This window comes from Myxine glutinosa, chromosome 3 (genome assembly GCF_964187855.1).
Source record: "Myxine glutinosa chromosome 3, kmMyxGlut1.1, whole genome shotgun sequence".
NCBI lineage: Eukaryota > Metazoa > Chordata > Myxini > Myxiniformes > Myxinidae > Myxine > Myxine glutinosa.
In genome coordinates, this window is record NC_136263.1 from 217,631,796 (window position 1) to 217,652,302 (window position 20,507).

Genomic DNA, 20,507 nt, shown 5'->3' on the forward strand with positions numbered 1-20,507 from the left:
CCAAGGAGATGGCAGGGCAGGAAGGTCCGGGGCCGGTGGCACAACGTTGAGGTCCCGCTCGAAGGTCCACGCTCCCGTTCCGCGGCGAAAACCCGGCAGGCAGTGCAGTTGGTATGTTGTTGAACGTGAGCGGACCTTACTTAGCGGGGTCATATATCGGGGAGGGTTCTTGGCTTTCTCTTTCTCAACGTTCGTAACGTGCTGCAGTTCAACAGAAGTCCGTAGCGAGAAGCCGTCCGTGTACGCAGTTCTCTCAAGCCAGCTCTCTCTCTCGTAAGAAACATGCCCTCTCCCGCAGCTCATCTCAGTAAGCAGTCCCTCCGGTCGCTTTTATCAGTCGTGCTCGTATCAAGCCGCCGGCTCCGAGGCCACGCCTGCCGGTGGGCTCACCTCGGCCCTGGTTGGTTGGTAAGTGGGCCACGCCTCGCTCTGGGCGCTTGGCAGACTCCTCCCCCTTCTTTGCCAAGCTTGACCACGTGCTTAATGGCTTCTTTGTTGGATGGAAAAGGCCGTTGAGGATATGATTGGGGGAGCTGTAGGGCCTAGGTTATTTGATTAATGCAACGTAGATTCAACGATTGGGAACAGAGCCTTAACTAAAACACATACGAATGAAATATCTATGGAGAGGTCCTATGGTGTCCTACGTGTTGTACATGGCCTATCTAGGGTGCGATCTTTGATATTACAACAAATGGGTATATTTACAGGGGATCATTTAAAAGGGAATATTTACAAAAATTTACCAAGTGAAGGTTCTCAAAACCGTAACAATATGTGTGTGTGTGTGTGTGTGTGTGTGTGTATGCATGTATGTGTGTATGTGTGTGTATGTGTGTGTGTGTGTGTATGTATGTGTATGTGTGTGTGTGTGTGTGTGTGTGTGTGTGTGTGTGTGTGTGTGTGTGTGTGTGTGTGTCTGTTAATAAGAGAGACAGAATTGTGAGGAACAGAAATGAAATAAACGAGATGTGTTTGTGTGTATGTGTATATGTGTGTATGTGTGTGGGTGTACATGCGTATGTGTGTGTGTATGTATGTGTCTGTATATATGTGTGTGGGTGTATGTGTGTGTGTGTATATGTGTGTGGGTGTATATGTGTGTGTGTGCGTGTGTGTGCGCGTGGGTGTATATGTGTGTGTGTGTGTGTGTGTGTGTGTGTGTGTGTGTGTGTGTGTGTGTGTGTGTGGGTGTATATGTGTTTGTGTGTGTATATGTGTGTGGGTATGTGTATATGTGTGTGTGTGTGTGTATATGTGTGTGGGTGTATATGTGTGTGCATGTGTATATATGTGTGTGGGTGTATTTGTGTGTGTATGTGTATATGTGTGTGTGTGTATGTGTGTGGGTGTATATATGTGTGTGTGTGTATATGTGTGTGTGTGTATATGTGTGTGGGTGTATATGTGTGTGTATGTGTATATGTGTGTGTGGGTGTGCACGCACATGCATTCACATGTTATCAGAAGTAAATACATTGTGTAGATGACATCATTTGTGCATCTGATAAATTGCCAGTAACCATTTTGTGAAACTGAATGTGCAGCAGGGTGGAGCTTATTTTTGAACTTTTGAAATATGATCTTCTTACCCTCTCAATTTGTTCCTATATATGAAATAAAAATTCAGGCAAAATATGAGCACAATTGAACAATATTTAGGGGTAGCTCAATGATGGTAAAGTTTCTGATACCCCAAAGCTGCGGCCGCCCTTTTATTTCGCATACTACTGATAATAGATTAATTGTTGATAAATTAAGAACCCAATTTTAACTACTAAGTAAATTGACACTCTCTCCTATCATCATACACACAACATGCAATCATTGTGGTAAAATTAATTACTGGGAACACAGATAAAACCTTTAAGTTATAAAACTCTGTGCTCCATTAAATAAATTATTACAGTAGTAATATGTACATTGTACATACACAATATGTGTTATAATAAAAGAGTAAAATGTTCGTTGAGCTAGAGTCTGCTAGACAATAAATGCTAAAATGAGATGTAGCGCTGACCTGGGAACGCTTATCACCATAGTATCTAAAAGTAAACACTGTACATAGGTGTATCACAGAACACTATTTGAAAATAAAAACGAAGTTATCACAGGCTTTGCAGAGAATCACAGACACAATGGGTGCATAAACATGGTATAATATTATCACAGATTATAGAAGCATAATCATTGTGGTTCAACTGGTTCATATCTATTATCCAACCAATCATCCGAATCCCATTGTTTTGCTGATAAATTGATAATGCAAATTTTCCATGAATTTATATTCCAGACATGTTCAGACTTGTTTACTGTTTGGACTCAATGGACTGACTATGCTGACTAAGCAACAGCTGCAACACTGTTGCAGCAGTATGTTTGTGTAATTGCTTGAGGCATTGTGCTCACTGCTCAGTTATTAATAGAACTGTTTGAATTTTCTTGATTCTTAATTTCTTAATGCTATGTTCTATTTCTTTCAGATTCATATCTGATTGAATATGTCATCTGTGGAAAAAGCAACAAGATCTCAAACCAAGTTGTATCTCCTTGGCGACTCTGTGACTGAATTAAGTGGCAGCAAGTTGCCTTCATTGCGTATGGCTCTTGGATTCTTCCTACATCACCATCTCGATCTGAAGGAGACCGTAAGACAATCGTCGGATGTTACCATCACGGAAATAGCTAACTTTTGGAAGAAAGCTAGAATCCCGATGAGAGCTCATCAAAACTGCCAAACCAAGCTTGAGCAGACATTTGAAGAATGGCGTCTTCTGAAAAAGAACAAAGCGCGAACGTCACCAACTCAACTCGCGAGAGAGTCGGCTTTTGTTTCCAGGCTTGAAGACCTTTTTGATGTCGCTCACGCTGATGCTCTGACCAATACATCAGTATTACAAGAAGACAAGGATTTCTTGTTAGCCCAGCGAGAAAAGGGAAGAAGGGGGTCGCTGGCTGGAGTAGATGTAAAGCTTGCTGCGAAGGAGAAAATGGCGTCCAAAAGAGAGGAGGAAATGCTTGCCAGGCGACTGCGAATGGAGCAAATGAAACAGTTAGCAGCTTCTACAGCTGAACTGATTTCATCTGGTTCTGAATCTGAAAACAGCTCAGCAGAAGATAGTGAAAAGATGGAAACTGGGGACAATGCAAGTGAGGGAGCTGCTGGAGGCATCACATTTCAGACACGAAAAATTAAGAGGGGGCGAAAAACTGTCGTTACTGAAGAACTCGCTGCCGCTCTAGATCGCACAAAAGTGTCAGACCGCAAAGCCGTTTTTGTTATAGCAGAAACTGCCAAAAGCTTGGGACAGAACATTGATGAACTTGCTCTAAACAGAGACTCAATTCGCCGACAAAGAGTACAACACCGAGTCCAGAGATCTGCAAATATAAAGGCGGAGTTTCAGGGTAACGTTCCCCTTGTTGTTCACTGGGACGGCAAACTGATCCTTGATCTAATTGGAAAAGAGAAGGTTGATCGCCTGCCAGTATTGGTTTCAGGGAAAGGAGTTTCTCAGCTACTCACAGTTGCCAAGCTTCCATCTGGAACAGGCGAGGCTCAGGCTGCTGCTGTCTTTGGAGCCATTGAAGACTGGGGCGTAGCCGACAGCATCCGAGCTATGTGTTTTGACATGACCAGCTCAAACACTGGTCGGATCGCTGGTGCCTGTGTCCTCCTAGAGCAGAAGCTTGAGAAGGAGCTCTTGTCACTAGCTTGCAGGCATCACATTATGGAATTGACAATTGGTGCAGTGTTCCAAGTGTGTATGGGATTGGGAGCCAAATCTTCTCCCGAGGTTCCACTCTTCAAACGCTTCCAGGAATACTGGGGATTCATAGACACGGCCAAGTATGAACCAGGGATTGCAGCTGATGACGTGGCAAGTCTAGTGGAAGACATAAAGCAAGGCACTATCGATTATGCCAACAAGCATCTTGAACAGAGTCAGCCGAGAGATGATTATAAAGAATTCTTGGAACTTGTGATTGTCTTTCTCGGTGCTGCTCCTGCCAGAGGAGTGCGATTCATGTCACCAGGAGCAATGCACCACGCCCGCTGGATGTCCAAAGTAATATACTGTCTCAAGATCTGGATGTTCAAGGCTCAATTCAAACTGACTCCTGCAGAAAAGAGATGATTACATGATGTGTGTGTATTCACAGTACGTGTCTACCTGACAGCCTGGATCTCTGCACCTCAAGCATCAGGTGCTCCTTACAGTGACCTGCTGCTGCTGAAGTCACTGCTTGAATACTCATCAATCCATCCAGCCATCTCAAAGTCAACATCACGCAAGTTTTCCAATCACGTGTGGTACTTGTCACAGGAACTTGTTAGCTTGGCTTTCTTCGACAGTCGGGTCAGTTCGGCAACCAAGAGACTGATGGTGAGTGCCATGAAGAATGAAGAACACCAAGATCAGGATCATTCCAAGCGAATCACTGTTGCTCTTGATTCATTCAAGGACAAGAACTTGGAAGATTTTGTCACAGCAAGGTCAATGAAACTTCTGCGAATGATGGAACTTCCAGATGGATTTCTCGCGGTTGATCCGGACTTGTGGGATGACAGAGACGACTACAAGCAGGCTGCAGAAACAGTCAACTCTCTAAAAGTTGTCAATGACTGCGCTGAACGTGGAGTGGCACTCATTCAGGAGTACAGTGGGTTGATAACCCGCGATGAAACTCAGCTGCAATTCCTGCTGCAAGTTGTCGAGGACCATCGCAGAATGTACCCTGATAGCAGAAAACATACACTGTCCGGGATGCCATGAAAATAATAAATTTGGGGTTTGCTGGACATTGTCAGACTGATACTATGAACTCTGTCAGAAACTGAACAAAGAATTCACTATTAACGTGTTCAAAAATAAATACTGTGTTCAAATGTGTTGTTTAAAATAAATTAAGATATAGTCTGATATACTCGTAATTCGTTGAATTTTTATAATTTTCATAATGTTTGCGGCCCTTGAGCTACCCCTAAACGTAGTAATTTAGTGCTCAAATTTTATATACAGTGTTTCTATTTTATATGGAACAGATTAAGGGGGTAAGACTTTCAAAAATAAAAGTTTAGTTTTTAAAAATTTTTTAAGCTCAACCGTAATGTGCAGGTGCAGCATCTAACTCAATATGTTGAAATGTCACACACGTCCATGCCCGTGGGATTCCCACGGGTGACCCCACTAGTGTATAATATTTTTTTAAACTAAAATTCAATTTTTTTTATTTGTGAAAAATCAATTTCTTTACTTAATATAATAATTTGTAATAGTAAGGAGTGAGAGTTCCTATATAGCGATGGATTGCATTGCCCATGGTGAGCCTGGGTTTTTGCGTACCCTCTGTAGCTGTAGGTATTCTCATTCGCTGTCACAAATGTTTGTAAACGTTTACAAACGGTGCATTGTTGTTTCACCATTTTGCAAAATAATTTTTTAACATTTTGGTTAAGAAATTGGTTATAATTATTTTAGAAATTTTGGGAAAATCGTGACCCTCCTGATGGTAATCGTTAAAATCGCGAAATTTAGAAATTTGGGAAAATGGAGAAAATCAAAAAATTTTGAAAAGCAATTTTTTTATTTTTTGAATTTTCTTTTTTATTTTTTGAAGATTTTTTGTATTTTTTGAAAATCGTAAAATCAGAAAATTTGGGAAAATCCTGAAAATCGGTAAAATGGGAATTTTTTGAAAATCAATTTTTTTATTTTTTGAAAATCATTTTTTTGATTTTTTTTAAATCGTAAAATCTGAAAATTTGGGAAAATGGAATTTTTTTGGGAAAAGTCTAATAATTCCCCTTTTCTTATCTCATATGTTAATGATGATGTCATACGTTCCTCCATTATGACATAATTTGACAAGTACAAAACTTCATCCGATGAAGATGAAATTTCTTGAGCGTCATCTATGGATAAATTAGTGGAGGATAAAAAAAAAAAAAAATGATGTCATCGGTCACATGGTTCGGACGCCATATTTGTTTTAACACATAAGCCTTAAAAAGACGTCCTGGCGAGGGTCTGCAATCTCCGATTGCTCTTTCTTGTTTTATTTATATAATATCTTGTGTTGATATTTCCATGAAAATGACAATCGTGAGTAGCAAACAACATCAATCCTTGAAACATTACCTGCATTTTATCAATCTCTTCTGTTGTAAGGAAAGGAGTATCCTCAACATCATAAACACCAATAGCAGTGTGAATGTCTTCTTTAAATAATTTTTTCACATCAGGAAAAAAAAAAATTTCTCTTATTAATCTTGAAAAGTAATTCATTTTTGGTGTAAACTTGAAACAGTTATGTTCCTTTTTACATCTTTTTTCATCATAAATTAGAAGATAATCACAGAATATACATTGTTTATAGGCTTTTGTCTATGTGTTTAATCCAACTCTATTACACACAGGACAACTCTCTAAATTATCATAGGGAGTATTAGGGAATTCAAGAGGTTCAACATCTGGTATATCGTTTAGATTCATCATATTTTTTATCGTACAACTTTACTTAAAGTAAAATTCATTTTCCCTATATTCGGTGCTTTCATAATCATCATCTTCATCTCTATATATATATATAAAAGAAAGTTTTTGTTTGTTTGTTTGTCTGCACGCGCTAATCTCCTGAACGGTGAAAGATAGGAGGAAACCTCTGAAACAAAAAATGTGGGGACGGGCAAGGTGATAGGCTAGGTGGCGAGGCCGGTCGAGGCCGCCTCAGCCGGGCTGAGCCCATTTCGCAATAAATCTTCTTCTTCTTTCAAAATTCTCTTGAAGTACAACTTATGCACTTAATAGGAATATCTGACTGATTGCAACACATGCTTTCAAAATTCTCTCTCGCGGGGCCCGACAGAAGAAAGAACAAGGAATCGTTCAGCACCAACTGACACTGGGCTCGCGTCAGACCTATGTACAGAAGATTAAATTCATTCAAAAAGAACCCGGGCAATGCCGGGTGCATTCAGCTAGTCATCTATAAAACTACTTTCATAACTATCGTTTGAACACAAACTCTCAGTGTCATAACTGTCTTCTGTTCCAAAAGAGATACTATCATCACCATCATAATGCCTAAAATCTTCCACTGAAAAATGACTCATTTATGAAGGAAAAAAAATCTGGAAGGACTCCAATCAAATATATTTAAACCAAGAACCAAGTTCAAACATACTATTTATCAATATACTCGATGGTGATGAGTGCCACAAGAACATTAAGTTATTCCCTAACATAAAACATAGTCAGATATTAATTGGCTCTCTATATGACTTCAAACAAAAATGAGAGAAATAGGAAGGGGACAGGTGTTTTAGAACCAACAAAGGGTTTGGGTCTATTGAGGATTTAACTTTTGTTAATTAATGGCATAGTTGAGGGAGGGATAAATAGACGGATTTTTTTTAAGGGTTATGGGGTGTTGGTCAAATAGGTTTTGCCTTTTCCCCATTCATTTCAATGTAAAATTGGATGCGTTTTAGAACTCCCATTTCTCTACTACTACTTCCATCAGTGATCCTGAGGGGATGAATCCGTCGATAATCCTGGGAGAATTTATGTCCATAATCCTGTCAGAATGAAGGCATTCACAATCCTGGGGGAATTAATCCATCCATAATTCTGGGAGAATTAATCCATCGGTAATTCTGGAGGATTTGATCCGTCCTTAATCCTGGAGGTATTGACCGTCCGTAATTCTGGGGGAATTAATCCATCAGTAACCCTGAGGGGATTAATCCGTCCATAATCCGGGGGGAATTAATCCGTCCATAATCCTGGGGGAATTAATCCATCGGTAATTCTGGGGGAATTAATCCATCGGTACTTCTGAGGGAATGAATCCATCGGTACTTCTGGGGGAATTAATCCGTCCATAATTATGGGGTAATTAATCAGTCCGAAACTCTGGAGGAATTAATCTGTCCATAATCCTGGGGGAATTAATCCGCCTATAATCCGGGGGGAATTAATCCGTCTATAATCCTGGGGGAATTAATCCATCGGTAATTCTGGGGGAATTAATCCATCGGTAATTCTGGGGGAATTAATCCATCGGTACTTCTGAGGGAATTAATCCATCCGTAATTCCAGAGGCATTAATGCGTCCGTAATTCTGGATGAATTAATCCGTCCATAATTATGGGGTAATTAATCAGTCCGAAATTCTGGAGGAATTAATCCGTCCATAATTATGGGGTAATTAATCAGTCCGTAATTCTGGTGTGATTAATCCTTATGGATGGTTTCTTAGCTGGTATATTTTAAAATACTGTTACGGATCGCGGTTTAGATGTTATGATGGGCCGAGCGGATGGTCCAACCGCAACCGTTACAGGATCCCCGATTGGCCCGACTCCCCCAACGTTGACCAGATCGCACCACAGATATTCAATCGGGAAACCTCTAAAGCGACCGAAAGAGAAGGAAAAGAGAAGAAGACAGAGTACGGAGGAAGAACAGATTTATTATACACACACAAGCAAAAAGAAGGAGCGACCAAAGTTATGTACAAGCAATGGATGGAAGAAGCAGTCACACAGTGAATCGTTAATTTATACTATTCAATTTACTTAACCCCAGGACAACGATTAGGACAGACGACGTTCACACTTACACGGGGGATATTGCAGGCAGGTATTGGCGGAGGTGGGTTGCTGGAGAGGGAGGCAGGGTCAGGTCCCTGCAACCGGCAGGGCTGGGGGTAGCAGCTCTCAATTCTTCGCGTTTTTGGCGGGAAAACCCTCGGCCGCGTATCCGCTGCCGATGCTGTAGACGTCACACGCTGGCTCGGTCACCCCTGCTCCTCTCCTTCTGGTGGAGCCGTCTCCCTCCTCTCAGCGCGTCTCTTCAAACCTTGTTTCCTCCCCAAGTATCTCTCCTTTTTGGTTTGGAGCGTCTCTCATCTCACAGCTCACAGCTCACAGCTCATCTCTCCGGTCCTCTCTCATGTCATCTCCCGTGTCATCTCCCGAAGCAGTCCCTTCCAGTCGCTTTTATTACTCGGGGCGGAATCAAGCCGCTGGCTGCGAGGGCACGCCTACCGGGTCGCTCACCGCGGTGCTGATTGGCTGTTAGGGCTGTCCGATTCCTCTTTTGATCATGATGACGTGCCACGCCTGTGAGTTGGCGGCTCCTACCCCCCTCTTCTCCGAGATGAGCACATGGGCAATGGCGGCTTGCGGGATTGAACACCACTCGCACCGCTTTTGAAAGGAACTTTGGAGAGCGGAGATGATTGGGGAAATTGAAAGGGGCCTACGCTTTATTTCGTTTGATGCAATGCAGAGTCAATCTAGTGGGAAACACATATTTAGCCTACATAGAATAAGGAAATAAACTATTTAAAAAGATATATCGTAGCCTGTGTGTAAGTTTCATGGAATTAACTAGGAGGACGGCTGCGACCATTATTTACATTACGAGGGTGTTACACACAACAAAACCATACTTTTCACATTCGTTACACTTCCTCCAAAATTGTTACACTTCTCAAAACCCGTTACACTTCTCAAATTCGTTACACTTCTCAAAACCGTTACACTGCACCCTCCTTTCTTCAGGCCCGTTCTCGGGCCTACAAAACTTTAACTTAGTGTGACACGTAGGTGTAATTCCCTCTACAATTAACCTGACCCTGAGTGTGACAATCTTAAAACACCAATAAGTATGTCCCCTTATTGCATTGCACCCTGTCTAACAGACTCAAGCCCACAGCTAACCGAATTACGGAATTGTTTTCAAACTATACATTTACGGTGGGGAGCATTATTTACAGTGCCGTTATTTCTTATTTACAACGCAACCCAGGACCTGTGTTTTTTTCTTTTTTCTTTTTAGGGAACAAGAAAAAGAAATTCCTGTTGGGAGGGAGGAGACAGCACGCATTGCATCGATGCACCAGTACCAATACCACCAAAGCACCCAAAAGCACCACAAAGCACCAAAAGCACCACAAAGCACCAAAAGCACCAAAAGCACCACTCGGTGCACAGTCACCACGGTTCATAATAAACACAACAAAACAACTGGTGGTGGTCTTCTCTTTCTCTGCTGGGCCGATGTTCTTCCCGACGTCTTCTGGCTTCATGCGGCCTACTTGGAAATAATAAAAAGCACAACTTGTGTTCATTTTTATTTAGGGCCTCAGGGGCCAACTAAGGGTGGTCCACCTGTTTGGCATAGGTGCCACCTTACCGAGGTCCGCAAGCAAGATTCCCTGGCCACTATGGCCGGTCTCCAACAGAGGTGCCCTGCCCCAGAACCTGGGGTCCATCAAGTGGTACTTGGCCGCAGAACAGCGGTCCATAAAGTGGTACATCAACGCAATGCATGCTGGTTCTGGGAATCTCGTGCGCACAATGGCCACCTCACGCACGCTCCCCTCGGCACCCAATGGCGCACAGGTGCTCAAGTGGGAGACAAAAGGGGGGAAGGCAAATGAGCGAGGGGTAAGGTCACAAGGGTACACGTCAATAAAGGCAATGCAGGGTGAAGTGCGTACGGAGAGCGAAGTGAGAAAAACTCGTCCCTACCGTACGTCACCCCCCCTGTCACCTACACTACCCTTGCCCTTACCCCATATTTACAAGAATTTACACCTTTACAAATTCGTCACTACGTCTTGTCTTCCCCTTATTTCCCATACCAAATTCGTCTCCAATCCCTCTACTTCCAAAATTTGCCATCATCAATTCATCATCAATCCTCATAAGGAGGAAGAGATGGAATTACGCACAATGTCACACCCACGTCATGATGCGTCTCACAATCCAAAACATTTGCATTAATGAAAAATAATAAAACATGGCATGGTGTGGAGTTACCTCATCTCAGGTGAGTGGATGCAGATGGTGCGAGGAGACTTCAATCCTAACTATCCTCTAAATGACTTTAACACACTTTACACTACCCGGGGTCTCTCCCTGCCAATCCATTGGCCAACTTACACTATGGGTTCTAAAAACCAATTCCCATTGACCAAACTGTGGTGCTTCTCAATTTGGGGTCTCACTCCCCCGATTCATCTCCCGGTGCCCTCGCACAATTTCTGGGCTGTGACGTGTAGCTCTCCCAGCAGGTCTACCCACCTGCACACCTCCACCACTGCAGTTGCCACCCGAGCTTACCTAGCTCCTCACCCTAACCTAACTAACTGGGGAAAGCCCCTCCTGGCTCTGTCACCCCACTCGGTGCCCTCTGGCACTGGGCTACCCGGGTCCGTCCTCCGGATCCTCGGGCCCCATCCACAACAACTACCGGCTCCCAGAGCCCACCTGCGGCCTCACCTGGCCGACATCCTCACAGTGGTGGAGTGCCCAAACCAACTACACACACTAACAGGCTACACGCCCAGCCATTTCCACAACACTAATGCACCCATCCAAAGACCATTCTTTCACCCGCACCACAGATGCCAATATCCAACCACAATTTACCTGTACCCTCTACCTAACACTTACTCTACCCGCCCCGGGTATCCGTGATGGGGGTCCACTCTTCCCCCATTCACACCTTCGCACCATCCACTCCACTCCACAATTTCCACCATACTCACTCCACGACGATCCATTCCAATACTCCATTTATTCCACACTACCATCCTCCATACCTGTTGTTGCACACCTGTGCCCTCACACCTGGTGCCGCCTGCACCCTCCTTTCTTCCTGGACCATTTGGTCATCACAATACACATCACCATCACTCACTCATACACTGCTCCACACACCTGTTCAGTTGCACACCTGTGCAATCACACCTGTTCAATCCTCAAACACACGGCATCATCTAAACTACCTGTTGCCCTGCTAACTTAGTGCTCCCCGTCTTCCCTTTAAACTAAGCACATACCACGTCATTATCATCCACTCTAATCTACCTGCGTCCCCACTACAGGTATCCTTGTCACTAACTAATCTTAACGTTACCTAATGTCATCTTCGCTAGATCCCTACACACAATATCCTAACCCACCCGGGCTAGTTTTCACTGCCATCAACCCCATAATCTAGTGCTCCTTTGCCCCCCCCCTGTGAGGGACGACAGAGTTGCCATCCCACCACATGGGGGCGTTCCCACTATCATTTTTGCTCACCAAATTTCAACAAATCAAAAATTTGCCAATCATCTGCCAATCACTGTACCATTACCAATCATCACTCTGCCAATCACCAAATTTTGCCTTTTTCTAATTTTGGGTCCAAAACACTATCCTCATCACCCGTCTACTTATTAGATCCTCTCGGTGCGCCAATTCACGTCTACAGCCCGGCTTCGTACAGCCGAGCAATGAACGCGGGTTGTTTTGTGCCAGCGGCTGGATACGTCCCGCATTCGGGGCAGGGACGGGGGCTTACCCGGGCCGAGATCCCACGCACCACCTCGGCGTGGAGCCATCCAATGTCCCGATCTCGACCTGCCGGCACGTCTCAACAAAAAGTGGTCGCCATGACGACCCTTCCTATCGAGCTGCCCGCTCCGCCTAGTGGAGCACGGACGCGGCCGTTCAAAGCGAGGCCCAGCGTGGATCGCGTACGGCGGTCCTTTCGAACCCGCCGTGGCTCGGATCCCCGCTGGTTCTCGCGGCACGCGAAGCCCGGCACGCACCGAGGGCCCGATTCGGCTAAAAGTCGCTCTAACCGCTAACCCGGTTACCGTCGATGCCTCACCTGCATGCTTACACGCATACGCTACCCCTTGCTTGCTCATACCTCCAGCCGTTCCCATGCTCCTCGTACCTTTCCTTACACACCTCGGTACACTCATTCCGCTCCCAGACCTGGTCACACACCTGACCACCGAACACCTTGGCACACATTCGTCGCTCGCACACCTCACCAACACACCTCTTCGCGCCCCCTCCTCGGTCACCTCCTCTGTGACAATCACAGGTGTGCTCTTACTCGCACACCCAACCACGTGCCTCACGACCAACTCAAGTGTGCATTCCCACACACGCTCTACCATTCCAGGTGTGCATCCTTCCATTCCAGGTGTACATCCTCGCTCACCTGTCACAACCAACTCACGCTCCGTGCCACTCTCACTACTCTCACCACCACTCTTGACAACGCACTCACCCTTACTCTCGACAGCGCACTCTTTCCTCATGCACCTGTCCGTTACACACCTTTCTCGCGCACACTCTTGCGCACACTCTCCCGTTACATCCTCTGTAACACTCACCACAGGCGTGCATTCTCCTTCACTCTTGACAGCGCACTCTTTCCCCATGCACCTGTCCGTTACACACCTTTCTCGCGCATCCTCTTGCGCACACTCTTTCGTTACTTCCTCTGTAACACTCGCCACACGGCGCTTCCATGTGCTCCCTCGCACACGCGCTTCGACCAACTCACTCTTGACGGCACACTCTCCCGTTACATCCTCTGTAACACTCCTCACTACGCGCTTCCATGTGCTCCCTCGCACACGCGCTATGACCGACTCACTCTCGACAGCACACTCACTCCTTGGCGTGCACTTTTTCCTCACACACCCCATGGTCGGACATTCTCGCACACCTCGTTTTTCGCACACCAGACCTGTCGCACACTTCACCAACGGCCTCTCACGAACACCCGGGTCCACAACAACCCCCAAGCCGACTGAAGCTTTCCTCACATCATGTACATTTCCGATTATATCGCCACTCACCTTGGCACCTCGTCTCCGCACCTCTTTTGCCACCTGCAAACTCTTTATTTGGTTAGTGAGCATCACATTATGAGTTGAGCACCGACCTTGTACATATTCCATGACTTCCTCCTTTATCTCCCTCTTAGTTTCTGTCTGTTCCTTCTTAATTTCACTCACCTCTTCTTCCACTTCCTCTAATTTTTGCTTCACCTCTTTTATTTCCCGGTGCGTCTCCTCAAGTTCGTCCTCTAAGGCTACCGTGACCGTCTCTATGTGCATCCTCACCTCTCGGTCCTTCGTCTCCATTATCTCTGTCACCTCATCCAACCTCATTGTCAGTCCCTCATGTACCATCTGACATTGCCTCTGTGTCGCTATTAAGTCTTCCTTGATGTCTCTTTGTGTCGCTTTTAACCCTCCTAGTACCGCAGTGTTCCTTTGAACCTGCTCCACTAACTCCGTTTGTCCCTCTGTCAGCTGTTCCACCTCCTCCGTCAGATCTTCTATTCCCCCTTGTAACTTTGCCATATTATTTCTCACCTCTTTCTCCATACGCTTCTCACCTCGCTTTACCTCCTCGCGTAGCCCCGAAACCTCCTCACTTACACCTCGTCGTATCTCCTCCATCTCTTTTGTAGATGCCACCCTCATCTGTCCCAATTCATCCCTCTGAGCATCCAGTTTACTTTCTAACCCGATTTGCACCTCCTCTATCTGGTTCCCCATTCGTTTGATTTCCCTGGCAGATTGTTCCCCCATTTCCCGCAATTTGTCCTCCATCCTATTTTCTAACCCCATTAACCCATTTTTCACCTCTTTTATCCCGTTGTCTAACCCCTCAAAATTATTGTCTAACTTCCCCAATTTCTTGTCTAACTCCTCACCGGTACCCCTCGCTTCGTCCCTCATTACCCCCATTTGGCCCTCCAATCGCTCACCCAATCGCTCACTATCAGCCCTCATTTGCTCATTCTGAGCCTCCATCCGGTTCCCCTTTACCCCCATTTTTGCTTCTAGCCTCTCCATAAGGGCCCCCATTTGTAACATAAAAAGGTTCGAATCCACCAGCGGCGCTGCTACGGTCGCGGGCGCGGTCGCCGTGGCCATGTGCGAGGCGCCATTTTGCGCACCCGAAACCTCGTGTGCGAGGACGCCATTTTGTGCGTCTGATACACCCTCAACCACCTCATTGCTCTCCTCCTCCCTTTCTTCCCCTAAGTCCTGGGTTACCCCTAACCCGTCTATCTCCCCCACCGACATCCGATCGCCTTGATTGTCCATGGCGCGATCTCAAAATTCGGGTTTTATAAAACAAAATTTCGGCAGCTCGTAATTTTGACCCAAAAATTTTTTTTTTCTACACGTTTTAAAAATTTGGTTCAGGCCTCGAATCCCACTCCCAGACACCAATTGTTACAGATCGCGGTTTAGATGTTATGATGGGCCGAGCGGATGGTCCAACCGCAACCGTTACAGGATCCCCGATTGGCCCGACTCCCCCAACGTTGACCAGATCGCACCACAGATATTCAATCGGGAAACCTCTAAAGCGACCGAAAGAGAAGGAAAAGAGAAGAAGACAGAGTACGGAGGAAGAACAGATTTATTATACACACACAAGCAAAAAGAAGGAGCGACCAAAGTTATGTACAAGCAATGGATGGAAGAAGCAGTCACACAGTGAATCGTTAACTTATACTATTCAATTTACTTAACCCCAGGACAACGATTAGGACAGACGACGTTCACACTTACACGGGGGATATTGCAGGCAGGTATTGGCGGAGGTGGGTTGCTGGAGAGGGAGGCAGGGTCAGGTCCCTGCAACCGGCAGGGCTGGGGGTAGCAGCTCTCAATTCTTCGCGTTTTTGGCGGGAAAACCCTCGGCCGCGTATCCGCTGCCGATGCTGTAGACGTCACGCGCTGGCTCGGTCACCCCTGCTCCTCTCCTTCTGGTGGAGCCGTCTCCCTCCTCTCAGCGCGTCTCTTCAAACCTTGTTTCCTCCCCAAGTATCTCTCCTTTTTGGTTTGGAGCGTCTCTCATCTCACAGCTCACAGCTCACAGCTCATCTCTCCGGTCCTCTCTCATGTCATCTCCCGAAGCAGTCCCTTCCAGTCGCTTTTATTACTCGGGGCGGAATCAAGCCGCCGGCTGCGAGGGCACGCCTACCGGGTCGCTCACCGCGGTGCTGATTGGCTGTTAGGGCTGTCCGATTCCTCTTTTGATCATGACGACGTGCCACGCCTGTGAGTTGGCGGCTCCTACCCCCCTCTTCTCCGAGATGAGCACATGGGCAATGGCGGCTTGCGGGATTGAACACCACTCGCACCGCTTTTGAAAGGAACTTTGGAGAGCGGAGATGACTGGGGAAATTGAAAGGGGCCTACGCTTTATTTCGTTTGATGCAATGCAGAGTCAGTCTAGTGGGAAACACATATTTAGCCTACATAGAATAAGGAAATAAACTATTTAAAAAGATATATCGTGGCCTGTGTGTAAGTTTCATGGAATTAACTAGGAGGACGGCTGCGACCATTATTTACATTACGAGGGTGTTACACACAACAAAACCATACTTTTCACATTCGTTACACTTCCTCCAAAATTGTTACACTTCTCAAAACCCGTTACACTTCTCAAATTCGTTACACTTCTCAAAACCGTTACAATACATTAAAGCCTCATGCAAAATGCCACAAAGGATGGGTTCAAAATACTTGCAATTTTACGTATGCAATATCCAAATGGTGCCTTAGCAATGTTTCTCTTTGATGTTTATGTTTGAAAAACCTACTTGCTGGAATCTTTCCTGGCAAGTGACAAACGGACAGACAAAGAGACAGACAAACCAACCAACCAACATACTTGCCAGAATCTTTTCCGGCAAGTAACAAACGGACTCAAATGCAATACCCTTTCCTCTGGCGAGGGTAACAACAACAGCAGAAGCAGCAGAAACAGCAATAGAAACCAAAATATGACAAGAAGTGACAACTATGGTACTATATTTGAAGCCTCACAACCAGTAATCTATCATTGCATAAATAACTACTAATCTACCACTTCCCATCCATCACCTCATTCTTCCGCCCCTTTCTCACCAAAACACAAGACCGAGCAAGTTATAAAGAATTAAGTGAGTTGATGAATGGGGAGGGGATCTACCACCTTTTCCATAAAAAAATAATGGGCCAGTAATAATGCTACATTGAAGATGGTGGAAGAAGAAATGCAGACAAGGGGGTTAAACAAGGGGAGATGCAGAAAATAGTGCAAAATGAAGAAGATTGTCATGGGGACCGCAAGGCTAACCCCCGCTCGAACAGGGAAAATGGCCTTAAAATGCCTATTGTTCTTTGTTGTATTGGTTATTTATTAATTTCTGGTCATTGCTAATAGTAGGAAAGAACGAAAAAGAGCTTAGCAATGGTGCTACGGTTACAGCATTTGGAGACAAAAAAAAAATGGAAAAGCAATACCTCAATGCTACCAATACCAACGTCTCTTGTTGTGACTGGCACCTTCTTCTGAGGCAACCTCGTACTTAAGTCCACACCGTTTCTTGTTGAGCTCCATGATGGGGTTTTTGCCTTGTGCTGTGAGTACAGGGCCCTGTTGCTTCAGACTCTGTGGTAATCCAAGAACAGTGTAACAGTGTTACCATCAAGTGTGATTGTTAATGTTGGCAGCAAGTCATCACGCACAGAAGAAAGAAAACAAATCGACATAATACTTGGTAGGATGCTGCAATACCAGGTGCAAATTCCATGCAGTGTGTTCGACTTGTTTATTGTCTCTTACCATCCCTGTCGTGTGTGTGTGTGTGTGTGTGTGTGTGTGTATGTGTGTGTGTGCATGTGTGCGTGCGTGTGTGTGTGTGTTCAGTGCATTCAGAAAGTATTCAGACCCCTTCACTTTTTTCACATTTTGTTATGTTGCAGCCTTATGCTGAAATCGTTTAAATTCATTTTTCCCCTCATCAATCTACACTCAATACCCCATAATGACAGAGAGAAAACAGGATTTAAGAAAGTTTTGCAAATTTATTAAAAAGAAAAAACTGAAATATCACATTGACATAAGTATTCATACCCTTTGCTATGACACTTGAAATTTAGCTCAGGTGCCTCCCATTTCTCTTGATCATCTTTGAGATGTTTCTACACCTTGATTGGAGTCCACCTGTGGTAAATTCAATTGATTGGACATGATTTGGAAAGGCACACACCTGTCTATATAAGGTCTCACAGCTGACAAAGCATATCAGAGCAAAAACCAAGCCATGAGGTCGAAGGAACTGCCTGCAGAGCTCAGAGACAGGATTGTGTCGAGGCACAGTTTTCTGGAAGCCGACAAAAAAAATTTCCGCTGCATTGAAGGTTCCCACGAGCACAGTGACCTCCATAATTCTTAAATGGAAGAAGTTTGGAACAACCAGGACTCTTCCTAGAGCTGGCCCCCCGGCCAAACTGAGCAATCGGGGGAGAAGGGCCTTGGTAAGAGAGGTGAACAAGAACCCGATGGTCACTCTGGCTGAGCTCCAGAGATCCTGTGTGGAGATGGGAGAAACTTCCAGAAGGACAACCATCACTGCAACACTCCACCGATCTGGGCTTTATGGCAGAGTGACCAGACGGAAGGCTCTCCTCAGTGAAAGACACATGAAAGCCGGCTTAGAGTTTGCAAAAACGAACCTACAGGACTCCCAGACTGTGAGCAGGATTCTGTGGTCTGATGAAACCCAGATTGAACTGTTTGGCTGAGAGGAGAGTTGTGCGTACCTCTAGGCCATCTTGCCACCCATCTTCATCAGCTATCCTTGCTGCTTAGATATGGTGGTAGGAAAAAAAAAAAACTTCTGCTTCGCTGTGAAGCCCAGTGTTGTTTGCTTTGGTTTCAACCTCCACTTAAAATTGAGTGAAATGAAACATTTTGAAAATTTAGAATTATTCTGACTCGGATTTCTCCATCACTGTAAAGCATATTGATAACTTTTTTAAACGATCTTTATATAAGATGATTTGTCATTCCGGATACCACCGGTTGGTGCTATACGACACACATTTACGTAGAGAGAATTGTGGTCTTCCCCAACCTTGAACCCTTCCCCCAGATATGCAACCTCAACAGAAACCATACCTGGGGTACCGTTTGGCAACATGCAAAAGTTGGTTGGATTTGGTTCAATTGTATATATTCGTTTTTGAAGCATCTATGATAATAACAGGCAGTGTGTGTGAGTGTGTGTCGTTGGTTGTTATCTCCATCATTCTGGTTTCAGAAGGTGGAATGGAGTCCTCCCAGGACTCAAGTATCCATCCCCGCTTCGGTGAAGGATTGCGATTCATAGGCTAAGTTGTGAAATTGTGTTGTTTTCAGAGTTTTGTTCCAAGGCATCTTTTCAGGATCGTCACTGAGGCCCGTACAAACTCCAACTGTAGTTTGTTTGTGGTAATGTTCCCAGGGATGGTTTTTAAGATCTCTGTAAGGTTCTTCTTCATCATTCCTGTTGCCCCAATTATCACTGGTACAATTTTGTTACTCTTCAGCTTCCAGGATCTTTCCACTTCATTCTTGAGGTCTTGGTATGTAGTCATTTTCTTGATTTCTGCGTTATTTAAGGCTCCCCTTCCACTCGGGTCTGCCAAATCTCAGGCAGCCCTTCCACTCGGGCCCACCAAATTTCAGGCCCCCCTCCCCATGCACACTTGCATGTCCTCGACAGGTTAAAGGTGGCATTAAACCCATCAAGTCACAGGCACCACCCCCTAACCCCACCAAAGCCGTCCACAAACCTGGTGTATTCGGTACGTTGGAATCTCAATCTCAATCCAAATCAGCCGAGGTTGGAATCTCAGTCCAGCTATGAACTGTCATCTTTGATTTTCACAGGCAAGGTGTGTGCCATAATTTAACGGGCATACTGTCTGCTGGCATTAGTTTGTGAACGTTAAAGATCCTACGGTGTCCTTCGGGAAGAGTAAGCGAGCTATTACTGGCACACTGGCAAAATTACAAATTCCTGCCATAACCAAATGAGTCAAATGTCAGGCCTGGCCGGCCAGTTCAAGTAAAACCTCTCCTCGACCAACCCCCGAAAGAACGTGATAATAACAATTGTGTCCATTAAGAAAAAGAAGAAGTTGGCTAACGGAGGTGATGTTCGCTCACTTCCAAGAAGATGGAAAATGGCCTTGTGCAAATGATAGGTTAAAAACAGCAGAATATTTGTCATACAACATGTCTTTTGATGAAATCCATCAGTGAAGCGACGGGTAAAAATGTCTTGCCTATATAATAATATGCAAAAAGTGTGCAATTAACCAAAATAAACAAACTCCCTCCCCGCTGCTTTTTGCATGCCGCAACCCGTCCCGATGGACAGGAATGCCCCGCTCACTCACTTCATCGAATAATTATTTATCAACACCATGCAGTTTCAAGTTATTCTGTCCAGCCGTTTATTTTACTAAGGTTTTCAACAGAGATTCCTCTATCATCTCTTCTTATTCTACATAATAGTACGCAAAAAGTGCATGGCTATCTATGTAATAATACATAGATTTTGAGTCATTAAAGACACTACAAATCCAGGGGTGTGGCTTAGCAGTTTCCAGGCAGTCTACACGTACACAATGACAACTTGGCTTTGGAAGATAATGTATTTTCCATTCCCAATCAGCTTGCTAACGCTTGCCAAGCCAGCCATCGATTTTTGTGTCGCGGTCGGCATAGTCCGTGATCGACTGAAATCTGCTGCGGTGTACTACCACAATCCACATCGACGGGGATCTACTGCAATCCACATTGACTGAAATCTGCTGCGGTGATCTACTGCAATCCACATTGACCGAAA

The 20,507-nt window shown here is 45.0% G+C and overlaps 1 protein-coding gene across 14 annotated transcripts in view; it reads right to left on the minus strand.

Annotated features, from left to right (window-relative positions):
* LOC137422867 (interleukin enhancer-binding factor 3) overlaps positions 1-20,507 on the minus strand; it is a 350,140-nt gene that overhangs the window by 43,883 nt on the left and 285,750 nt on the right. For 9 of the 14 annotated variants that reach the window (XM_078775056.1, XM_078775055.1, XM_078775051.1 and 6 more), the window contains one exon: positions 17,131-17,278. In XM_078775056.1, coding sequence (XP_078631182.1) covers positions 17,138-17,278 — 141 coding nt within the window. In that variant the 3' untranslated portion in view covers positions 17,131-17,137. The remainder of the gene's footprint in view (positions 1-17,130; positions 17,279-20,507) is intronic. The other 5 variants (XM_078775047.1, XM_078775050.1, XM_078775049.1 and 2 more) reach the window with 1 other exon arrangement.